This window comes from Trachinotus anak, unplaced genomic scaffold, assembly GCF_046630095.1.
Source record: "Trachinotus anak isolate AG129_WGS33_773 ecotype Australia unplaced genomic scaffold, CSIRO_AGI_Tana_v1 ptg000025l, whole genome shotgun sequence".
In the NCBI taxonomy this organism is placed as follows: domain Eukaryota; kingdom Metazoa; phylum Chordata; class Actinopteri; order Carangiformes; family Carangidae; genus Trachinotus; species Trachinotus anak.
The window spans coordinates 774,690-798,197 of record NW_027273876.1 but is presented as its reverse complement, the minus strand read 5'-3'; the positions used below and the strand labels follow the sequence as shown (position 1 = coordinate 798,197).

General features: G+C 48.9%; 1 protein-coding gene across 14 annotated transcripts in view; it reads left to right on the top strand.

Moving 5' to 3' along the window:
* ankfn1a (ankyrin repeat and fibronectin type III domain containing 1a) overlaps positions 1-23,502 on the top strand; it is a 66,513-nt gene extending 43,011 nt beyond the window's left edge. For 10 of the 14 annotated variants that reach the window (XM_071461720.1, XM_071461719.1, XM_071461722.1 and 7 more), the window contains 18 exons: positions 218-428; positions 4,108-4,302; positions 5,254-5,367; positions 5,748-5,845; positions 7,408-7,498; positions 8,832-8,939; positions 10,447-10,596; positions 11,338-11,437; positions 11,541-11,673; positions 12,028-12,144; positions 12,418-12,633; positions 12,779-12,945; positions 13,684-13,855; positions 13,958-14,126; positions 15,593-15,759; positions 21,170-21,392; positions 21,474-21,666; positions 22,301-23,496. In XM_071461720.1, the coding sequence (XP_071317821.1) occupies positions 218-428; positions 4,108-4,302; positions 5,254-5,367; positions 5,748-5,845; positions 7,408-7,498; positions 8,832-8,939; positions 10,447-10,596; positions 11,338-11,437; positions 11,541-11,673; positions 12,028-12,144; positions 12,418-12,633; positions 12,779-12,945; positions 13,684-13,855; positions 13,958-14,126; positions 15,593-15,759; positions 21,170-21,392; positions 21,474-21,666; positions 22,301-23,129 (3,453 nt within the window). In that variant the 3' untranslated portion in view covers positions 23,130-23,496. Of the gene's footprint in view, positions 1-217; positions 429-4,107; positions 4,303-5,253; positions 5,368-5,747; positions 5,846-7,407; positions 7,499-8,831; positions 8,940-10,446; positions 10,597-11,337; positions 11,438-11,540; positions 11,674-12,027; positions 12,145-12,417; positions 12,634-12,778; positions 12,946-13,683; positions 13,856-13,957; positions 14,127-15,592; positions 15,760-21,169; positions 21,393-21,473; positions 21,667-22,300 lie in introns of all 14 variants that reach the window. The other 4 variants (XM_071461724.1, XM_071461723.1, XR_011684997.1 and 1 more) reach the window with 3 other exon arrangements.
* The last annotated feature ends 6 nt before the right edge of the window (positions 23,503-23,508 follow it).

Genomic DNA, 23,508 nt, shown 5'->3' with positions numbered 1-23,508 from the left:
GGAGGGTGAGGAAGGGGAGAAAACAAAAGGCTCAGAGTTCGTTGCACAACAGATTACACTGTGTTGTTAATGTGAGGACATAATAATCAATAATCAGTTAATAAACTTTGATCTTTGACAGATCAGAGGAAGCTTCGTTACAGGATCTCTGTCGTACGACTTCCTGTGAGGGCGGGGTTTGTGTTACTGTGGTGACCGTGGCTCTTTGCTCCTCCAGACGATGCAGGGCAGTGACTGTATCTTCGAGGCTGTGGAGCAGCAGGACCTGGACACGGTGCAGATCCTTCTGTACCAGTTCTCGGCTGAGGAGCTGGACCTGAACACGCCCAACAGCCAGGGCCTGACCCCGCTCGACATCGCCATCATGACCAACAACACGCCCATCGCCAAGCTGCTGCTGAAGGCCGGCGGCAAGGAGAGTCCACACTGTGAGTACACCACACGCTGGGATTAATTCAGTCGCTACACACAGACACACACGTAGCAGCTCGGGTAGAGCCCTGTGGGACACCTGAGGGTTACACCGCCTGAGCTGACTGACAGGTGTGAGGTCAGCTCACCTGTGTCAAACCAACGTGTCCTCCTCGCTGCCTCTCTGTGATGTCATCAGTCACACAGATCAGTGCGTCCAGCCCGGTGCAGCACCTCTTTGTGTCCCCCTGGAAACACTAACACTGTGACACTTACAGTGTGTGTGTGTGTGTGCGTGTGTCTGTGTGTGTGTGTGTGTGTGTGTGTGTGTGTGTGTGTGTGTGTGTGTGTGTGTGTGTGTGAGTGTGTGTCTGTGTGTCTGTGTGTCTGTGTGTGTCTGTGTGTCTGTGTGTCTGTGTGTCTGTGTGTCTGCAGCACACGTGTTGATGAAGATGTTTTGTCTGTTTTCATGTGTGTGTTGAGTTTCTATACACACACACTAAACATGTGATGAGCTGTGTGTTACAGTCTGTTACAGACCTACACACAACTGTATAAAAATATAGTCTATACTGTGTGTGTGTGTGTGAGTGTGTGTGTTCTCAGACAGGGCCTGTGTTTGTGTCTGCTGCCCAGTCTGGGTCTCCTCTACCGGACCTGAATGAGCCCGCTATCCCCCCCTCCACCTCCTGTAGTAACCCCACCCCACACCCCCTGCCCTCACACACACACAGATACACAGACACACACACACACACACACACAGACACACATGATTTTTCTCTCCATCAGTCCCCCTGTTGTCCTCCATAAACTCTCCAAAGACAGGTGGTTCTTACCTTACTCCTGAAAACCCCCATTAGCCCCCAGTCTGTGTGTGTGTCTGTGTGTGTGTGGTGAAACAGTGGCCACTTTACAGCGAGCTGGGCCTCCTGCGTGACTCCCTGCTGTACAGCTTTAACAAGGTTTGTCGTTTAATGGTTTAACTTTTCCAATGATGCATGTAACGCCGGGGCAATTACAGCTAAGTGATTTATTGTGCCGCAGGGCCGCGGCGGCGAGAGCTCTCCACACAGCGGCCTGGACTCTGGGCGGCGGTACAATCCCATCCTTGTAAACAAACACAGAGTAAACAGAGCCGCTGTTTTCCCTCCTGAGGCCTGCTGCTCTCTGTTTATATCATTCCTCAAGTGCCAAGTAAATCAGTCAGCCGGGGCCTGACAGCCTGAGTGTGTGTGTGTGTGTGTGTGTGTGTGTGTGTGTGTTTTCAGAATCAGAAGAAACAGTCAAACTCTGAGGTGGTTTTAACATGTTTTACTTCAACTTTAAAATAAAGGTAAATAAAGATAAAACAAATAAAATATATTTAAATACAGGAATAAAATCAATGAAAATGTGTCTCAGCAAAAACATAAAAACATGTAAAACAGTTTTTATACTAAAAGAATGAAAACTTGAGGTGAAGATGACTTTAATGACAGAGAGCAACACAACTGTCTCTGTTAGTTTCAGACACACACAGTTGTCATTTCCCTGCTCAGTGTCCACAGTGTTTAAATAACTAACACTGTGTTGGTCTGAGCAGCCGTGGGTGTGAAGTCAGGAGCTTTGTTGTCTTCACGTGATGGACCACATTAAAAGACAAATTATCAAAAACTCCCAGCACAGGAAGACGCATAACACGTCTGTTACACACAAGTGAGTGTGATGATGATGATGATGATGAGTCAGATCTGCCCCCCTGTGTTGATTTGCTGGTCTGCCTCTGTCTGAGTGTGTGATGTTGTGTTTTTGTGTGTGACAGTATTTTCTTTCTGTCTGTGTGTGTTAATCTGAGCTCACCTATGTTGGCTGCATGTTAATTTATGAGGCCCCTCGGGGCCACTGGGGGTGGTTGGTCTATATTTAGACCCCTCCCGTCCCCTCTGTCAGACAATGTGGTTCTGTGTGAGCCCCCCTCCCCCGCCCCCACCCTCCCCTCCCCACTCAGGCACAGCCTGTTAATTTACATCCTCTTCAATTAGCCGCCGTTAGCAGCTAGCCGGGCTCTGACAGGCCAAGCCCAGGAGGAAGTGACACCTGGAGCTTTACAACATGGCTGCTGCTGTTTCCACACCAGGTTTCTGTTGAGTTCAAACTGTTCAAACTGACAGAACTTTATTTAAAACTTCAGTAGAGATCCAAACGTTTCCAAAGGTATCAAACATTATCTTCCAATAAAATCTATTAAAATAATTGTGTGTTTTGAAATATTACGATTCACTGACGTTTCCTGAACATCTGACTCGTCTTCATGGAGACGATGGGAGGAGTTCAACAGAGGCACAGGTATGAGGTCTGTGTGTGTGTGTGTGTGTGTGTGTGTGTGTGTGTGTGTGTGTGTGTGTGTATATGAATGAGGGTGTTGTTGTGTGCTGCTGTTTGTGTTTATGCTGCTGTCACGGGCCATGACTAAGAACTGGACCAGAGAGCAAGCGAGTGAGTGAGCGAGCATGCAGTAAAGCAGCAGTGTTTGTACGAGTTGGCAGCAGACAGAGAGTTAGACCGTGACAGATGTGGAGGAACACACACACACACACACACACACACACACACACACACACACACACACACACGGACCTCATACCTATGCCTCTGTTGAAGCTGAGTCAGACTCTGTGTCACAGTCAGTGAAGAAGCTGCAGTTCCTCTAACGACCACTAGAGTCTGGCTCCAGCAGTGAGTCAGTCCCCAGAGACTCCCATGTTCAAATGTCCAACTTTACAGCAGAAAGAAACATGTTTACAGCCTGGTACAGAAACTGTTCTGGTCTCTGGAGATCATTTCCTCCTTCATGACACCTGTACGGCTGAATTTATACAACTCACCTGTTAACATTTTATTAAGGACTAAAGTTAAGGAGAATTGAGGGCGTGGCCTCTTTGAGTGACAGGTGAGTGAGCTATGTTCTATGCAAACCATCCTGCACCAGAGTCTCAGCCCCACCTCTTTGACCATATTTGGATTAGCTGGAGTTCGGGGCGGAGTCAGGCACTGCCAAGATGGTGATCGTGGAGCAGCTCACTCTGAGTGGGTGATATCACAGAGGCTCCGCCCATCTGTATTTACAGAGTAAACACAGACCAGTAAAACACCTCTTCTGGTTTCCATCCGTCAGAGTTCTGGTTTATTTCTGTCTCATGACAGAACAGGTGAGTGGAATTCAGTTTTTGGTGTTTGGTCCTCAGAGGACACTGTCTACAGCTGTAGGGACTATTTTCTACTGAGGATGGAGAACAGTGTTTCGTAACAGCCTCTGTTCATGACTCACTTCACGTGTCTGGTCCAGTGTTGGTCCTTTTATGGTCACAAGCTCAGAGACAGTTTTTATCTTTTTGGCCTTGATTTGTTCTTCTCTGCTGCTGCCTGCTATAAAAAGAGACTCGACTTCGGCGGCTCTGATGGAGCTGAACCTGCAGCTTTGACTCCTCCACAAACTAACGAGACACAAGGAGGAGAAGCTCAGTGACAGGAGGATGATCCTCCGTCAGTGTCACAGAACCCATCATCATCATGTGTAACTGTCACTGTTTCATGTCATTATGTTTAATGTGGATCTGAGACGGTTGAACTCACCAGTGTGAACAGAGGTGAACAGGTCACACCTGGTTGGTCTGATGGGCTCTTGGTTGTGTCTGTGTGTGTTGTGTGTTGTAGTTGTGAGCGTGGAGAGTCGGGAGGCCCACCTGAGCTCCCTGGTGGTGGAGGCGGAGCGGCGAGCAGCGGACCTGGCAGCTCAGGCTCAGAGAGACGGCCTCTCTCTGGAGGCCTGCCACAAGGACAAACAGCTGAGGGCCTGGGAGTGGAGGAGCAAGCTGTACAAACGCATGAAGACGGGCTTCCAGCACGCACGTGAGTGTTTCTTCTGTTCCACCTGTATTCAGCCAGAGATGGTGTTAGCACCAGGACAGACACACAAACACACACGACTGAAACCAGGTGTGTGTGAAGCTCAGATAAGATGAGAACAGGCTCCTGTTATCAGCTGAGTCCAGTACAGGAGCAAATGTTCGGGTTCAGCCCGACACCTCTGGACCGGTGCTGAGCGTGACCACATGTTAAAGTGAGGAGGTGTTTGTGTGACTCATCACGTCTGCAGGCTCCTGTAACGAGCTTCATTTCCTGCACAGAAGAAGTCGTAATGAAGTGAGATGATCACACGTCTTTGTTATGAGTTGTGTTGTAACCTGAGGTTGTGGGCTTCCTGCTGCCTGTGGCCTCATCACATTATCGCTCATTACACATGAGGAAACCTGCTGCTCCACTCTGTTAATTTCACCTCAGTCTCTTCATCTCCTCCCAGAATATTACACTCTCCTGCCTCCGCCTGGGTTAATGACTGAACACAATTCATTCAGAAACACAACAACAGAACAAGAAATAAAACACTACACACCACAAGACATAAAATACAAGACACAAACACGTATCTGGATACACAAAACAAATCTCCTTCATCAGTGTAGATAACCAGACAACAACACAACCACACAAAGACACAACACAACCATGGAGACTTTCAGACTGATTACCAATGAATAACCGTTAATCGGTGGTTCACCTGGTAGAACATGTGCCATCTAGGCTTTGTCCTGACTGCAGGGGCCCGGGGTTCGAATCCGACCCACGGCCCTTTGCTGCCTGTCATCCCCCAACTTTCCTGTCTCTCTCACTGTATCTATCTAATAAAGGCATAAAAAGCAAACAAACAAAAAAATGAATAACCATTTACCTGAGTGACAGGTCTCAGGTGAACTTCAGGTGAATTCCCTGATTCTGACACCTCCCTCTGCCTCTGCTCAGGTGCCCCGGAGGCCCCGTCTATGGTTCGTCTGAGTGTCAGCAGTAGCACCACGCTGACCGTCACCTTTCAGGAGCCACAGTGTCTGAACTCAACGGTGGTGACCAAATACAGAGGTAAAACGGACACACACACACACACACACACAGACACACACACACAATAAATGAAATGAAATAAGATTTTATTCATTTGAAATATAAAAAAAAGGTCCCTGTCGTGTGAAAATGTTCTCGGTTCATATGAAGCTGTTGCTGCCTCAGTCCAGGTGAGCGATGAGTCACTGAGACAATCAGAGACGCCTCGAGGCCACGCGCACTGAGAAGGTTAATGTGCTCGTCTCAGGAGGAACTATTGATTAGTGATGAAAGAGAAGCTGTTCACTGTTGATACATCCTGTGTGTGTGTCTGTGTGTGTGTGTGTGTGTGTGTGTGTGTGTGTGTGTGTGTGTGTGTGTGTGTGTGTGTGTGTGTGTGTGTGTGTGTGTGTGTGTAGTGGAGTGGAGCTGCCTGAAGGATTTCTCTCTGCTCGCTGGAGAGATGGTGTTGGATAATCTGCAGACCCTCAGATGCACCATCAGCAGCCTCACCACGGTAAGAGCAGCCTCCTCCTCCTCCTACTCCTCCTCTTCATCTGTGATCTGGACTGAACATGTGTTTGTACCATAGACTGTAAATAAAGATGGAGGCAAGCTCCGCCCCTATGGTCCTGATGGTGCAGTCCTGTCTCTCCTCGCTTCCTGTGACTTTGGCGTTGTGTTTTGTTTGAGTGGCGTCAGTGACATTTAAAGAGCCTGTGGTCTGTTCATCAGTGTCTGACACATGGAGGCACTGACTGTGGTGCATCTGCTGTTTGCCATTTAGAGCAGCAGGCTGCGTTCAGACGCTGCGCATCAACAGCGTTTAGAGAAGAGGTGGTGGCTGACTGAAAGGGCCAAACTCACTGTGGGCGAGTGAAGAGCCAGTGAACCGGACCTGATTCACACACTGGTCATTATGACGAGGCTGAGGCTCCGCAGGTCTGAGGCAGGTTTAAAAACCACTGTCAGGGAGCATCACTGAAGGGGCCGACTGGGCTCAGGCCCCGGGGCCCAGCAGGTCAGAGCTTTTCTTTGAAGTGAGACAATCGGACACACAACAACCACAGAGACACATGAACTGACCACAAAGACTCAGAGACATGGACAATGTTTTTATGTCTCTTTCAGTCTGAGGGTCTTGGGGGGCCTCTCACAGCTCTGTGCTCAGGGGCCCATTGTATCATGATCCATCCATGAGCTCTGTGCAGAGCCTCAGACTGAAGACTTTTATAAAGCTGAGAACATTTCCTGCAGCTCCAGTCGTTCAGGATCAGATCAGTAACGTCTGTTGTTTCATCAGATGGAAACGGAGCAGCTTCATTTACATGGTTCGACGTGTCCTGATAGAAACCTGCCTACAGTCAGCTGTGACAGTCACTGCAGCAGAATAAAACCTCCGGCTCTACCTGTGAATCAGTTTGCAGTGAGCTGATCTGCCTCTCGTGTCTCTTTCAGACCTGCAGCTCATTTCATAAATGCTCCAGCAGTTTGAAACGTCTCAATAAGCAGTCGATGTTCTGTTATGTAAGAGTCACAAGGTCGAACCTGGAGCATCTCTGTCCACATGCTGTTCATGGACAGACCTCGTGAGGCCAGTTTGAGTTTCTCTTCTTTCACCAACTGAATGATTCGGTTTCTTCACCCTGGAAGTTTCTCCTGAAGATACAATGTCATGAAACCAACTTTTGTTTAGGGGCTTAGAATCAGAATAGAACCAATCAGAAATGTTAAAAATCAGTTTGATTTGCTGCTGTGTCAGAAAAAAACATTTAAAGGTCCCATATTTTACATTTTCTGAGTGATCCAATAAAAATAGCAGATTTCAGGTAAACACTCAGAGAAACCAAATCCTGAAAGGTTGGATGGTGGGTCCAGGTGGGCGGGGCTTGGGGCGTGGCTGAGGGCAGCGACTGCTTTGTTGTGACATCACAAAGTTCCAGAAGTCCTGACGGCTGGTTTTAAGGCTCAGTTTCTGAATACAGGCTGTGTGCATTTCTCTGTGGACTGAGGCTTTGATACTTTCACAGTATTAATATAATAATATTAATTCACTAACAGGTGGTTTTTCTGTTTCAGGGTCGCCTCTACCACGTCCGTGTGTCGGCCTACAACATGAAGGGCTGGGGTCCGCCCGCCTCCTCCCTCCCTCCATCTGCAGCTCCGTCCAGTGAGTTCATTCTTCCTCTGCTTGTTTTTCCTCCTCTTCCTCACTGACTCCAGACTTAAAGAGTTTGTTGGATTAATTAAATTAGAACATTTCTTCCTCCACAAACCAACTCGTTGTCCAGCAGCTTCTGTGGCTCTCAACCTTTGTGGCTGATGATCCTGAACATTTATTACTCAAACTTTATTGATTATTGGAAGCTTTAAACTTCATATGTGCAGGATTGTATGTTTTCCTGTATCTTCATCTTCAGATGACTCTGAGCTGGACTGTGTGGAGGTTTTACATTAGGATCTTAGAATCTATTTACATGGTGTTTTCCTGAAATGATAAAAAAAAGTAAAGCGTCATCAATAGATCTGAATGTCCTGTTGATTATCCACAGTTTTTTACTTCCAGCTTTTCATTCAAAGATAAAATTACATAGAATCTTTGTATGAATCTCAGCACACTGATAAATGATAGCCCCTCAGGTTGCCCCGAGATTTACTGTTTCTGACTAAGAGTCAGATTAGATAAGAGAGGAAAGGTACTGTTGTGTTCATGTATCTGCTCATTCAGGTATCAGATAAATATCAGTATCATCTGATGGACACGTTCTGGTATCAGGAAGTTAAAATGTCTGTCATTAATCAGACAATGTCTCGTCTGAGGATCATGTGTGAACTGAAGACTTCACTCTCTGTGGGTAGTTCAGGTTCCTTCTCCTCAGTAGTAAACAGTGAGTCAGCTGTGAATCATCTGAACGCTCTGTGCTGCGTCCTGAGGTCCGCGGGGTGGAACATTGGTTTCATCTCTCCGTCACGACTCCCTTTCTTTCTGCACACTCGAGTACTTTAGCCCTGAGCTGCACATTTGTCTGGTTTGTGCCTGTTTCACACATTTTGTCTGTCTTTGTGTGGATGTGTTGAAGTGTGTGTGTGTGTGTGTGTGTGTGTGTGTGTGTGTGTGTGCATATGTCAACAGCAGGGAAGGACAAAGTGTGTGGGTGTTTGCTTTTAAAGAGGCAGAAAGAGAGAACAGAGAGTGAAAGCACGACTGCAGCTCTGATGCATCGGCTCGTGTTGTTGAGATGTTTCAGTGGCGACCTTCATCACGTCCTCAGAGCCAGAAACAGGACGCTGCTTCATCACTGTCTCTGGTCTCCTCATCAGTCAGAGCTGGAAACTCAGCAGGAGTCAGTTTGGTTTGATGCAGTTATTTAATATTAGAGGAGGAGGAGGAGGAGGAGGAAGGCTTTGGGTAAAAGTGAGGCCTGACACAGAAAAAGATGTTTTTAGATTGAACATGTTTCTGTGGACGTCCTCTCAGTGTCTCTCTCTGGTTGGTTGCTTAGATTGGAGGGAGAGTGACGGTCGGGAGCCCAGGAGGCGGGGCCACATCGAGGCCATGGAGCGTCTGCTGCAGCAGGTCCGAGCCACCCACACACACTACTGCTGTGGAGGTGAGTGTCTCCGAACACAGATGTGTGATGACTCCAGACTACAACACAACTGGAGTTTTCAAAATAAAACACCTCCAGCTGCATTTCTGAAAGTCCCTGTTTGAGGGGCTGAAGACTCTGGAGGAGAGTGGACGAAGGAGGAAACAGAGAAGAAGAGATGAGTTTAAAACTGAAACAGAGAAGAGATGAGTTTAAAACTGAAACAGAAGAGATTAGTTTAAAACTGAAACAGAGAAGAAGAGATGAGTTTAAAACTGAAACAGAGAAGAGATGAGTTTAAAACTCGAGGGTTTGAGTCTATTGGTCGTGGATCTAGACAGAATATATCTACGTCCAGATGTGAGGAACTGATCCACACTGAACACAGAGATTTTACTGCACAGTCTCACTGTGACTCAGAAAGTCCTGATCCAGTGAACTCACCAGAGCTGAGGTGGATCACGTCTTAATCAAAGCTCCAATAATCAATATTTTAATATTTGCATTGTTATCCAGAGTGTCCTACAGGTGAAGGACAGTAGTGAAGCTTCAGTTCAGTGGGAAACCTTGGTGCTGGAGAGAGAAGTTATATATAATAAGGACCTGATATCAGCATCATCTCAGTCTGACAGGATCATTTGTTCTGGATCTCTGGACTTTGTGAACCAGTCCAGTCTGAAGCAGAAGCATCGCAGCTCCAGACCCTTGGCTCGATGGCGTGTTCTGTCGCTTAATCTTCAGGCCTCGTTAGAAACACTCGTCCGTCTTTGAACAGCAGCAGTAAGAGAACACATGAGCAGCCCCCCCCCACCGTCAGATGGAAAGGTGGTTGCATCATTAATCAGCTCCAATCATGTTTTCAGCTCGCTCCAACCAAAACTCATTTCTTTATTTACCCAGAGTGCCGTGCGGCGCTGCACAGTAGGCCGAGCTCCTGTCATATTATCCACTTGTCAAACCCAGTTAGTCTCCAGAGCTGCAAACACACAGAGACTTTTTACAGCAGGAGAACGCCGGCGGCAGCTGACCTGTCACTGAGAGAGGGGGGGGGTGTACTTGTACTTGCTACATAGTAAGGACCAAAAAAAGTATTTTACTAACAGAGTGAGGACATTCTGGGAAAGTGAGCACATTTTGGCCAGTCCTCACTTTTTGAGACACCTTCAAATCACATGTTGAGGGTTAAGACTTGGTTTTAGAGTTAAGGTTAGAATTAGCTTTAGGTTAAGGTTAGGGTCAGGGTTAGGGTTAGGCACTCAGTTGTGATGGTTAAGGTTAGGGTAAGGGGCTAGGGAATGCATTATTGAGTGTCCTCACAAAGACAGAAGTACAAGTATGAGTGTGTGTGTGTGTGTGTGTGTGTGTCTGTGTGTGTCTGTGTGTGTCTGTGTGTGTCTGTGTGTGTCTGTGTGTGTGTGTGTGTGTGTGTGTGTGTGTGTGTGTTCATGAGTCTGCTGCTGAATGGCTTTTTGAAAACAGTTCAGGTGTTTCTCTGACCTGCTGCAGCTCCCGTTGTGTAATGTTTCAGAGGCGGTGGGAAGCCTAAGGTCGTCCTCTTCCTGTCTGAGGAGCCGCAGGTGGAGCTGCAGAGGAAGCGTCATCACTGTGAGGGTGGAGGAAGGTTCAAAGAGCACAGGTTTAAAGACGAGGGCTGCAGCAGAGCCTGGACAAACAAGCTGTAATTATCAGCAGCTTCACGTAGACACACACACTGAGTCCTCAGGAGCTTCTTCAGTCGTTAATGAATTACCACAGAAAAGCAGGTAATCAGAGGGATCAGAGATCTCCCTCTCCTCCCTCCTCCTCCAGCCTCTGTGACACAGGCTGTGGTGGGCGGGGCCATTCAGTCAGGTCAGGAGCACCTGAGGAGGGAGGTGTGTAGATAGATGGTGTGTAATGTCCCAGGAGGGGCATTTGTTTTCGTTGCCAGCACATGATTTCCTCTCCATCCGTCCTGCGACCCTCCGTCCTGTCGTCTGTCTGCACGGTGGGCTGCGAGCGTCAGTCTGCCGTCTGTTTACAGGACCCTCATTATGTGACGCTTAATTAGCCGGAGTAAAAAGGGGCGCTGTGGTCTGGAGATTGGCATCGCTGAGCGGCCGGCCGCCATCCGCGGGGGGGGGGGGGGGGGGGGGGGGGGGGAGACAGCTGAATGAATGAACAAGATAAGACTCAGTCTGAGCGGCATCACGTGAGAGTGACTCGACCCTGCTGACCTCATAAACACACACACACACACACACACACACAACAAAATGAATCAGATAATTTTAAGACAGAAAAACAACAGGTCAGATTTCAGACCTGGAAGAACTGAAACACTCCTGATACTGACCCAGTGAACAAACTGTTCTTCTTCTTCTTCTCCTACTTCTTCTTCTTCTCTTACTTCTTCTCCTCCTCCTCCTCCTGTGTGCAGACACCTCGAAGCTTCAGAACCCGAGCAGGAAGCAGTCTGTCTCCAGGAGTCTCAAACACCTCTTCAACTCCTCCAACAAGTTTGTGAAGACGCTGAAAAGGTTTGTGTTGATGTGTCTGTGTGGGGGCATGTCTAATCTCTGATCACCGCCGTCCACCTGTCACCTGCACCTTCCTGGGACGTACCATCCTGTGTGTCTGCAGGGGGATTTACCTGGCGGCCGTCTTCTACCATAAGGACAGTTTACTGGTGACGGCGGAGGACCAGATCCCCATCGTGGAGGTGGACGACTCCTACAGCAGCTCCCTCATGCAGGACTTCCTCTGGTTCACCAAGGTACAGAGGTCATGATGTCAGTAGCTGAGGGGTCTGACCCAGCAGCTTCACGCTGCTGCTCTCTGTGGAGGTCTTTGTCTCCATGGCAACATCATACTCGCTAATATCATGGTTCTAACAGCTGACTGTGCGTCTCCCTCCTGACCAGGTGTTTTACCAGACCTACCTGTCTTCATGTTGCTCAGGTGTTTGACAGAGGACAGACAGTACGTGCTCAGAGAGGAGTCACAGATTTGTTCTGCTCGTTGGATGAATTATAAACCTGCTCTTGTCTCCAGGTGTTAGGCCGCCACCCCCGAACGCTGCAGTGAAACCACTGTCTCTCTCTGCAGCTAATTGTCTGTGTGTCTGCAGCTGTCCTGTATGTGGGAGGACGTCCGGTGGCTGAGACAGAGTATGTCGGTGTCCATGTCCTCGTCCTCCACCCTGCAGGCCAGGCACAAGATGCTGACGGCTGCCGGCCAGCTGCAGGTCAGGACCGCTGTCAATCAGCTGTGACGAACAGCAGTGCTGAAGACGAGCCATGCTTTCATTCTAGAATCTAATGTCTCATTGTTCCTGTCGAGCAGCAAATATCAATATATAGACTGAATAATTAAAGACAGGATGTTCATCATCATCACAGCACAGATCAATAAACCAATAAATCAATAAATGAATCTTCTTTCACTATCTGCAGATTGTTACTCTGTTTAGTGATTAAATAAATCATTAGTAAAAGTTGTCTTACCTGTGATCCTGCAGAACCTCCTGGGAACTCACAACCTGGGCCGGGTCCACTACGAGCCTATAAAGGATCGCCACGGCAACGTGCTGCTGGTGACGATCCGCGACACGGAGAGCCAGCACTCTCTGTTCAACGGGAAGTGGATGCAGGTGACCAAACTGCAGAGCCAGAGGAAGTCTCTGTCGACACCTGAGGAGCCGTACGCGCTCGACATCCTCATCATCACCATACAGGTGAGGAAGGGCGGGAATGTCAGTTTGGTGAAGTTTCACCTGAAGCTCAAGGTCTTTTCCTCTGTCGTAGCGGCGCTGGCCTCTTCACTGTAAACCTCTCTCTCTCACCCCCCCCCCCCCCCCCCCCCCCCCCCCCCCCCCCCAGGACATTTTGGCATACCAGCGGCGCAGCACTCACCGGCTGGCCCCGGGCCTCTACCTGGGCTACCTGAAGCTCAGCAGCTCTGTAGACCAGATCAAAGTCCTGGTGTCCCAGCGGACCCCCAACATGCTCTGTCACACCCGCATACGGGACAACGCCAACGTCTCCAGGTACGTCTCACACACACACACACACACACCTAGTGTTTGTTTATTGTGTTGACCTGTGGAAAACACAACATGAGTTTACCTGACAGCACCAGTTGTCTCCTCACACTCAGTATAGACCTGATTTCACCTGCAGGTTTTAGTCACTGCTGAATATTCATGTTCAGTATGATAAACAACGAACACACACACACACACACACACACACACACTCAGCTGAAGGCTGCAGACAGGGAGTCGTGATGAGATGAACCCGTGTTCTGACCCTGAGGAGCTCAGTAGGAGGAAGTGAGATGATTCACAGCTGAAGGAAACAAACTGTTCAACATGTTTCTGTCACATGATGAGTTTATGTGTTTCCAGTGTTGAGGGGAGATGATTCCTGAATGTTAGGATTCAGTCCCAACACAACCAGAAACCAGACCCTGTAGACTGACAGCTGTGATCATGTGGTCAGTCGACACACTGACGCTGACCTGAAGGTTTGTGTTACGCTCAGTAGTGTAACTCAGAGAGTTGGCGTGCAGGTGACATCGCTCCCTCCACATTTGTGCACGTGTGCATGTGTCTTTTGTGTTGGATCCAATCTGATTGGCTCAGAAACTCAGCGGCAGGTGAAGGTATTTCAGCTCTTTGGCCTCAATCACAAGAATTTCTGGACATTAAACAACCCTGCATTCCCCCCGCAGATTAGACAGTGTGAAGTGAGAAACTGAAGTGTGTGTGTGTGTGTGTGTTCAGGGAGGAGTGGGACTGGATCCAGACGCTGTCGGCTGCAGGACAGAGGGACCACACCAGGGAGGAGAGTGAGGGGGCGGAGCCCAGAGCAGAAAGTCACGCCCCCCTACTGTACTATGAGCTGCAGACGGCGATCAAGTCCCTGCTGAAGCTCATCAACCTACCTCTGCATCAGGTACACACACCAGGTGCACACTCCTGCTGCCGCTGATGAATCAGAGCTGTGATGTCGAGTCTTTAAGCCTGTGTGCGTGTGTGTGTGTGTGTGTGTGCGCAGGCCCGTCACTTCCGTCTCTACAGTCAGGAGGTGGTGGAGCTCGGTCACAGCGTCTCCTTCCTCCTGCTGCTGCCAGCGGCCGATGATGTTTGCTCCGCCCCCGGACAGTCCAACCCCTACATCCCCCTGTCAGGATTCCTCCACCTCCCCCTGCAGATGTTTGAACTCGGTAACACACACACACACACACACACATACATACACACACACTTTCTTGGTCATGAGTTTGGTTCAGACTTGACAGCAAACGTGCACAAACTGATAAACTCTACAGTCCAGGCTCTGTGTGAAGAAAAGTCACTTTGTTTGTTGTACAAGAGAAGAGTCATTCAGAGGATGAGGAGTCCAGGTCACTGGTGCAAGAGGTGAAGAAGAAGCATCACTTTTCTATCACATGCACAGTTGGTGTGTGTTCAGCTCAGACATCCATGGACATGGGCAGAAACACAACTCATACTGGTTCAGGTTTTCACTGATAAAACTTCAACATTTGTTTCCTTTAAGAGCCTCAAACCTCTGGACAGTGTCAATGTGTTTACAGTGAACCTGTGAACAGAGGCTAATGCAGCAGCCTCTGTACTGACCTTGTGTGTGTCAACAGACTGAGCTGTGTTACTGCAGCAGAGTCCTATCACACTCACAGACACACACACACACACACACACACACACACACACACACACACACACACACACACACACATACTTCTATCTTTGTGAGGACACTCATTGACATAATGCATTCCCTAGCCCCTTACCCTAACCTTAACCATCACACCTGAGAGCCTAACCCTGACCCTGATCCTAACCTTAACCTAAACCTAATTCTAACCATAACTCTAAAACCAAGTCTTAACCCTCAACATGTGATTTGAAGGTGTCTCAAAAAGTGAGGACCGGCCAAAATGTCCTCACTTTCCCAAAATGTCCTCACTCTGTTAGTAAAATACTTTTTTGGTCCTTACTATGTAGCAAGTACAAGTACACACACACACACACACACACACACACACACCCCTACGTCTGCAGGGAAAAGCACTAAATCAGTCTGCAGGCTCCAGCAGGACGGCCTCTCTGCTGACCCCCATGCACACACACACACACATAAACACACACACAAAAATGTGTCAATAACACCCATACACACTGCACAATACTCTCTCTTTGTACACACACTGACCTCACTAGCTGCTGTTCACTGCACTGAATAAAACGGTTTTATCCGACTCTGGTTTTCTGTTTGAGCTGGAGAAGGTTTTTTTTTTTTTTCATCCAATCACGAGCAGGTTGTCACAGATCATCACGCGAGCGTCTGTCCTGTCACACGCGGCAGGACGACACAGATCACACGGCTCACAGTGACCAACATGTTCCTGTGAGCAGAGCAGCTGAGAGAAACCTCAGTGAGGAGAGACAGGAGCTGCTGATCACATGCAGAACTCCATTTACTTTTCTGTCAAAAACCGTTTGAGTGCAGAATGTTGTACATGGTTTAATAATCAAATTCAACATGTAAACAAGTGATTCATATATTTTAGATCAAAGCTGCAGCTGGATTCAGTTTCAGTTTGTAACAGAATGAAAACATCCTGGACTCTCTGCTGTCGTCACCAGTCTCCTGTTTTTCTGTCTTCAGTTCACTTCTGCACCTACAAAGAGAAGTTCATCAGCCTGTACTGTCGTCTGTCCTCTGTCTTGGACCTGGACGCCCTCATTACCCAGCAGGCACTACGGGAGGCCATCACTGACAGCGAGGTGGCCACAGCCAAACAGAGGCATCAGCTCATCCTGGACTACATCCAGGTGAGGACCACACACACAGGTGAAGCTGCTGTACGGGTTCTAGGTGTTTTACTGTTTGCTGTGGAGATGCAGGACCTGTGAGAGCTTTCAGTCGTCATCCATGGTCATCCCCGGGAGAACAGTGTGATCTCAGATTTCAAATTTGTTTGTCTGAACGGACGGATTGTAACTGCAGCAGCTCGCTGTCTAACAGTTAACAATAGCCCTTCATCATGTTTTCAGTTGGTCAGCGTCACTGAACGTGTCACAGCAGGTGAGACAAGGTGAAGGACACCAGTTGTTCTTCACCGTGATATCAGCTGTTGTCGGCCCTCTCATCCGTCTGAATGGGGTCAGGCTGTCGACACAGTGGGCTCCTGCAGAAACGTCTGTGATGCAGCATGATGTCATCAGCAGGTTTCTGCATTGGCCAATCAAATGCATGAAGAGCTGAGTCCTGGGGGTGGGGGGCGTGGGGGGCAGAGTGTCTTTACTGCTGCATTTGTGCCTCATCATCAGCCGAGAAGCCTCCTTCACCAAAGTTTGGAAAAAGTGTGAAAAAGTCTGAGGACTAGTTTATGGAAACGTGTCAGTGTTTGGCTGTGAAGGACAGAATTATCTAACACTTGTGGGAAAAATTCCTGAAATGGGATTTCAACTGTTCACACATGAAAACACATCTGCAGTTGTGAGTCAGCTGGACTGGGACCAGTCTGCTTGTTCTCAGAAGTCCGACCATGTGGTTTCAGCTACTGTTCAGATTCACTCTGATTAAAGCAGTGAGGTCACAGCCTGGACCTTCAGCCACAGTCCGGTTCATGTGGACGTGGATCAGCTGAGAGCTCGGCCCTCAGAGCCTTTAATTCATCTCATTTTCACTGTCGTGCAACATTCAGAAAATGAAGGCGGTGAGAAGACGCTGGTTATCCAATCAGGGACGTTTATTGACGCAGTAAAGTGTAAGTGCTGGAGAATTAGCTGTTAAACAGCTTGTTTGTGTAGAAGACGTTCAGAACCAGCTGCTCCACTGCCACAAGTCTGAGAGTCAGAGTGAACCCGTCTGAGATTCTCTGTGAGGAGCTCGCCGCCGCCATTAATGGAGACTGACCACAAAACCACAAGGGTGCTCTCCGATCGCAGCCCTGCCAGGGGTGTGTGTGTGTGTGTCTGTGTGTGTGTGTGTGTGTGTGTAACCAGCTGTCTAGCTCTCTGTCTGTGATTTTAAAGCCTGGAAAAAAGTGGCCCCCCAACCACAAATTGCTCAGAGAGAGAGGGAATGTCAGGGGAAAAAATAATACCAATCAGAGCACGTGTGTGTGTGTGTGTGTGTGTGTGTGTGCGTGTGTGTGGGGCAGAGTCTGTAAAGAGCCACATCTGTCACCACAGAGGAGAGTTTGGTCTTCTATACTCGTGAGGTCTCTAAATCCTGAATGAACCTGACCTGGACTCAGACTTCGGCCTAAACCAGGTCGACGCTCCCCCCAATCCCACAGCCTGACTCTCACATGTCCTCACTGTCCACTGATCTCGTCTCCTCTCTGGTCTGAAGCTCCAGGTCCAGTATCTGTCTCGACCGTCTGGTGTCCTCATTCAGTCCGGCACTCATCCGACCAGTGGTGTGACTTTATCACTCAGTCAGTCAGCGACAGTCAAAACGTCGTCACTGTGGAAAAATCACCTTGTTTTTATTTTCAATTTAAATCAAAAACTTGTTTCACTGAAATGTTCCAACTTCCCTAAAATATTGTTTGTTTCTAAAAACATCGTCATTTCCCAAAAAAGACATTTGACATTTTGTTTGCAAAAATATCTTTATCATCATTTTTGATTTATTGATTTATTGTTCTGACTTTAGGAAGAAAAAACATGTCTTCACTTTTTTAAACTTCTTCTCTCAAGGTCTCACACTCAAACAGGTCCTCACAACGATAGAAGAACAACAGAGTGCGTGCACACAGACACACACACACACACACACACACTCTTGTGTGTCAGTGTGTCTAATCTGGGAGGTCCCTCTGTGTGTGTGTGTGTGTGTGTGTGTGAGGATGACGTGATGCCGTCTAATTGGTCGGTTTGTTTAGACTCACCACATGTTGGTCTGTCTGAACGTCTGTCTGCTCCACATGTGGCGTCTCCTCCTCAGCTCCGACCGCTCGCTGCTCCTCATCGTCTCCTCGTCTGTGCAGCAACTCAGACGGAGTCGACACCATCAGTACCTTTTAATCCTGCGTCAATCATCACTGTCATTAACCAACAGGTTAGAAAAGTCAGAGACTAATAAGATATTAGAAGAGACGACTGTGGTCCAACCTCTTTAATCTCCACCATGTTATGATGTCACATGTTCATCAGAGTCCAGGAGACGTTGAGCAGAGTATCAGGAGTCTGACAGGGTCCAGAATGTCAGAGGAGCAGCTCACATCTTAGCTCCTGTCTCACATTAAATTTATCAATCATAGTTTAAAACATGTCTGGAGAGGAACTTTAAAGTCTAACAAGACCTAAACGAGAGCACAAATCTGACCCCGCAACTGAGAACAAGACACAAAATCAATAAAAACATCGAGGCATGGTGAACCACAGGCACAGGGTCAAAAAAAGAGGAGTCAGTAATAATGAATAAAGAAATAAAGGTTGAAAATGAAATGTTTTGTCAGTATAGAATCATGTGTTCGTCTGCAGGAAGCAGCAAACTGTCAAATTAAGACAGAAATGTCATAAAGTTTTTCAAATGAAAAATCCATAGAGTGACTTCAGAACAGAAACAAACAGATTAACAGAGACGACGACGTTCTTCTTCTGCAGAACATTTAACTCTCCTCCGTCACATAGAAAACATAGATACTCTCTGAGGGGGGAGGGGCTCCATCTTCACTCCCGCCTCCATCGTCTCCGTCACCTCGTCTCCACTGTGACTGATCTGTGTCCATGGTCCACAGCACAGACACACACACACACACACAGACACAGACACACACACACACACACACACAGACAGACACACACACACACAGACACACACACAGACACACACGGCGGCGCTGAGGTTTGTGGGAAGTGACGCTGCTGTAGCTGCAGCACGGCCTTGAACGTGTGTGTGTGTGAAGCTGCTGTCAGACTGTGATCAGCTGCAGATCTGTCTCTGCTCTGGAAAGTTTTTCACATCCAGAGGGTGCAGCGTCTCCTCCTCACTCCTCCTCACTCCTCCTCACAGCTCACACCTCACTCACTCCTCACACCTCCTCACTCCTCACTCACTCCTCACACCTCCTCACTCCTGACTCACTCCTCCTCACACCTCACTCACTCACTCCTCCTCACTCACTCCTCACACCTCCTCACTCCTCACTCACTCCTCCTCACTCACTCCTCACACCTTTTCACTCCTCCTCACACCTCACTCACTCCTCCTCACTCACTCCTCACTCCTCACTCACTCTTTCCTCACACCTCACTCACTCACACCTCCTCACTCCTCACTCACTCTTTCCTCACACCTCACTCACTCACACCTCCTCACTCCTCACTCACTCCTCCTCACTCCTCACTCACTCCTCACACCTCCTCACTCCTCACTCACTCCTCCTCTCACCTCACTCACTCACTCCTCCTCACTCACTCCTCACAGCTCCTCACTCCTCACTCACTCCTCCTCACTCACTCACTCCTCACTCACTCCTCACACCTCCTCACTCCTCACTCACTCCTCACACCTCACTCACTCCTCCTCACTCACTCCTCCTCACAGCTCCAGTCTCGTCTTTGCTGGACACGTTTGTTTGTTTGTTTGTTTGTTTGTCTGTCTGTCTGTTGCTGTAGAGTGTGGCTGCATTTGGCAGCAGCACAGTCACATCTGAATCAGCTGTAACTCCAGAACTCTGAGTCTCATCCCTCACTGACTGACTTCGTCCTTCTTTTCCTGAGCAACGCAGGATTTAATGGGCGGATCCTTCGCGGCCCAACATATCCCAAGATGCATTGCGTACATTGTTAAATGTCAGTGTTGTTTCAGATCAGTTCAACAATAACAGTACAACCTTAAAACCTCAAGTTTTTGTTAAAAAAAAAAAGAAAAAGAAGTTATATGCTGTCAAGGTTGCTAGGCAACAGGAGCCACGCTCTGCACAGCTGTTGACACAAAGTGAAAATCCTCCGTAGACCAGACCGTCTGATTTCAGTGCGACCTACGACGACCGTGGGCCACGCCTTCGTAGACCAGGGCCTCTGAAGGACGTGGCCCCTGAATTGAGACCGATCAAATTAAATACACAAGTTTCTTATACTGCAACAGATACACAACATGAACACAAATCAAAAAGAACTTAAACAGATGAGGAGCAGAAATTCCCAGTCACTGTCGTGACACCAACAGTTCGACCCAGGGGCCCGAGACAGACAACATGGGGTTTAAATGTCAATTAATTAATGATTTAATTAATAATTGTTGGTCTTATTGTTGTTTTGTGTCAGTCTTTGACCAGTGTGATGTGAAATCACTTCTTGTGTGGTCTGTACTGTGACACTGCAGAAACCCTGGATACACAAGAAGAATACAGACGAACATCAGACTGATCCTTTGAGTGTAACTGAGTGTGTGGACGCGTGTTTGTGTGTTAACAGCAGCTGAGTTTGTGTGATTGTTGTTGGTAAACAGAGCTGAGCAGCCTCTGTCTGTGGCACCAGCAGGAACCTCCTCCATGTTTTTCTCTTGCTCTGCCGTCGCAGCCTCTGCATTCTTTCCAGCCGAGTCATCCCTGCTGTCAGTCTCCCCCTGTGTGTGTGTGTCAGTGTGTGTCAGTGTGTGTCAGTGTGTGTCTGTGTGTCAGTGTGTGTCAGTGTCTGTGTGTGTCTGTGTGTGTGTCTGTGTGTGTGTCTCTGTGTGTGTGTCTGTGAGTCTCTGTGTGTGTGTCTGTGTGTGTCTGTGTGTGTGTGTGTGTCTGTGTGTGTGTCTGGCACTAAGTGCTCTCCTGCTCTGTGTCAGACAGTCGGCTAATTGCTGCTTAACTTTTTGTCACGCTTCATTCTCTTCAAACACAGACACACACACTCACACACACACATACAGATAGAGACACACACACACACTTTCACTCATGATACATTTTACTTACAGTTAAAGGGGAATTCCACCAGTTTCCCTCCTCTCTGTGTCTCCAGGTGAAGGAGAACGTGTGTGAATAAACTGATTTAGCACAAACAAAAACACACATGTTCATCCTGAGGTCAACAACAACCTCCTTCACAAACAGCTGGTGGAGTCAACGATCAGTCGTTTGATTGATCCATGAGTCAGATCATGTTTCAGCAGTGAACCTTGTTGATAAATAGAACAACATCGTCTGCATAGAAACAGACTCTGATTCTGATTCTTGCTACACACAGAACATGTGGAGTGTGTTGAATGTTTTGTGTTGTTGTGGTTCTGTAGCAACTGGATGAAATGCGTCGTGACCTCCGCTGGATCACCGACGCCCTGCAGTATGCTCGCTACAAGCAGCCTCGGGGGGGTGTGCCCATCACCTGCCTGGTGGACGCCAGCGCTCCCGAGAGCGACTCCAGCCAGCAAAAGACGGACTCCACCTCCTCGACCATGGACTACCTGCCCACGCCCTCTCCCTCCCCCGAGTTCCGCAGGAGGAAGACCATCAGCGGTGAGTCATCTCTGCGGCTGCGGTCTGACTGTATACCCGCTGAACGCTGACACATCTGCTGACGCTCTGTCCATCTTTCAGACTCTCTGCTCGGCTCAGACGAAGACGGCTCCTCCGAGGTGTTCCTGCCGACGGACAGTGACTACGACTCCAGCGACGCCCTGAGCCCCCGCGAGCTGGACCTGCTCTACTCGCCGCCCCAGGACCTTTCCCAGCAGGCCGTGCACTCACTGGGCGGCAGCGCCCCTGACGTGCTCCAGATCCACGAGCTCAGGTGATTTGTGTGTTTGTAAATGTCTTGCATCGTTTCACCAGCTGTGTTGACACATTAGTAACATTTTCATTTTCTGTTTAAAACATTTCACTCATCATGTGACACAGTGACACAGGAAGTACTTCTGTCCTGGACAGTAACACATCAGCTGTCACAGGTTCAGGTCCTGCAGCAGCTGTGGAGCTGGTGATGATGATGATGGTGATGATGATGATGATGATGGTGATGATGGTGATGATGATGACGATGATGACGATGGTGATGATGATGGTGATGATGGTGATGATAATGGTGATGATGATGATGATGATAATGATGACAATGATGATGGTGATGATGGTGATGATGATGGTGATGGTGATGATGATGATGATGATGGTGATGGTGATGGTGATGATGGTGATGATAATGGTGATGATGATGATGATGATAATGATGACAATGATGATGGTGATGATGGTGATGATGATGGTGATGGTGATGGTGATGATGATGATGATGATGATGATGGTGATGGTGATGATGATGATGATGATGATGGTGATAGTGATGGTGATGGTGATGATGATGATGATGATGGTGATGGTGATGGTGATGATGGTGATCTAACGGAGCCTCTCTCTCTCTCTGGAAGGTACAGCGTCTGCCCGCCCTCAGACCTCCCCCTCCCCTCGCTGCTGAAGGATCCTAAGTCTAAAGAGGCTCCTCCCTCCTCCCCCCTCCTCCCCCGCTCTCCGTCTCTATCCAAAGACTTCCCTCTCTCTGGCTCCAGTTTGGCTCGATCCCCCTCCCTCTCCAGGACCCTCCCCACCTCTCCGTCCCTCCCCCTGTCCCCCAGATTCTCCAAAGACCTGCCTCTGACCCTCCCCCTCCCCCCGGCGCTGTCTGACACCACCAAGACACTGGAGGGCCTCTCCCTGTCCAAGAGCCACCAGGAGGACGTTGCTCCCCTGAGGGCCCTCGCCAACCCCCCTGCCAAACGCAAACTGCTCTCCAGGAGTCACAGGGGCCAGTACTTCAGCGGGCACCAGCGCTGGCTGAGGGGCCACAGTGGGGAGAGTCACACCGGATCTTTATCTGAGGGCGTCTACACCAAGCAGCTCGACCCAGACCTAACCCCGCCCGGGGACCTGCCCTCCCCACAGGGCACCACCTACGTCAGCCACGCCTCCTGTGTCCTGGAGAGCCGGAAGGGCCGACAACGGGAGCCGCGGCCACACGTCCGCAGGATCTTTGTAGAGCCCTGCAAGGAGCTGTCACCGGGCCACGAGAGGAGGGGCTGGGAGGAGGAGCAGGGCGGAGACATGACGGAGAAGGTGGCGGCTGCAGGTGTGTTGGTGGTCGTGGCACAGGCTGAGTCTGGGGGGGAGGGGGAGGAGCCAGAAGGAGCTGCCGCCCAGGACGAAGACTCAGATGACCAAACCAACGCCCAGGTGTCAGAGATACTGAGCAGCACGCTGTAGAGACGACGGCAGCTTCAGCTCAGACACGCTGAGTGTTTAAAGCTGCACTCGGCAAAATCAACAACACAACTTTATTTAAAATCGCACTGAACAATCAGCAGGTCAGTGGTTTGGGACTGATCCACTGCATGAGGCCCTGCCCACTGCACTGCAGCTGTGCAGGTTGGTACTGAAGGAGGGAAGTTAAGCACATGTAGATTTCCAGTCGGACCGGTCAGTCCTCGTCCTCCAGGACTTTCCCTCGTTGAACCAGAACTTTTCTTTGTGTCTCCAGGTTTGTGTTGTCGGTGCAGCTGCAGCTGAAAACAGCAACGTGACCTCTGCTGCATCCAAACCGACTGGCACACGTTTCAGGACATGTTCGTTTGATTTGGTGCTT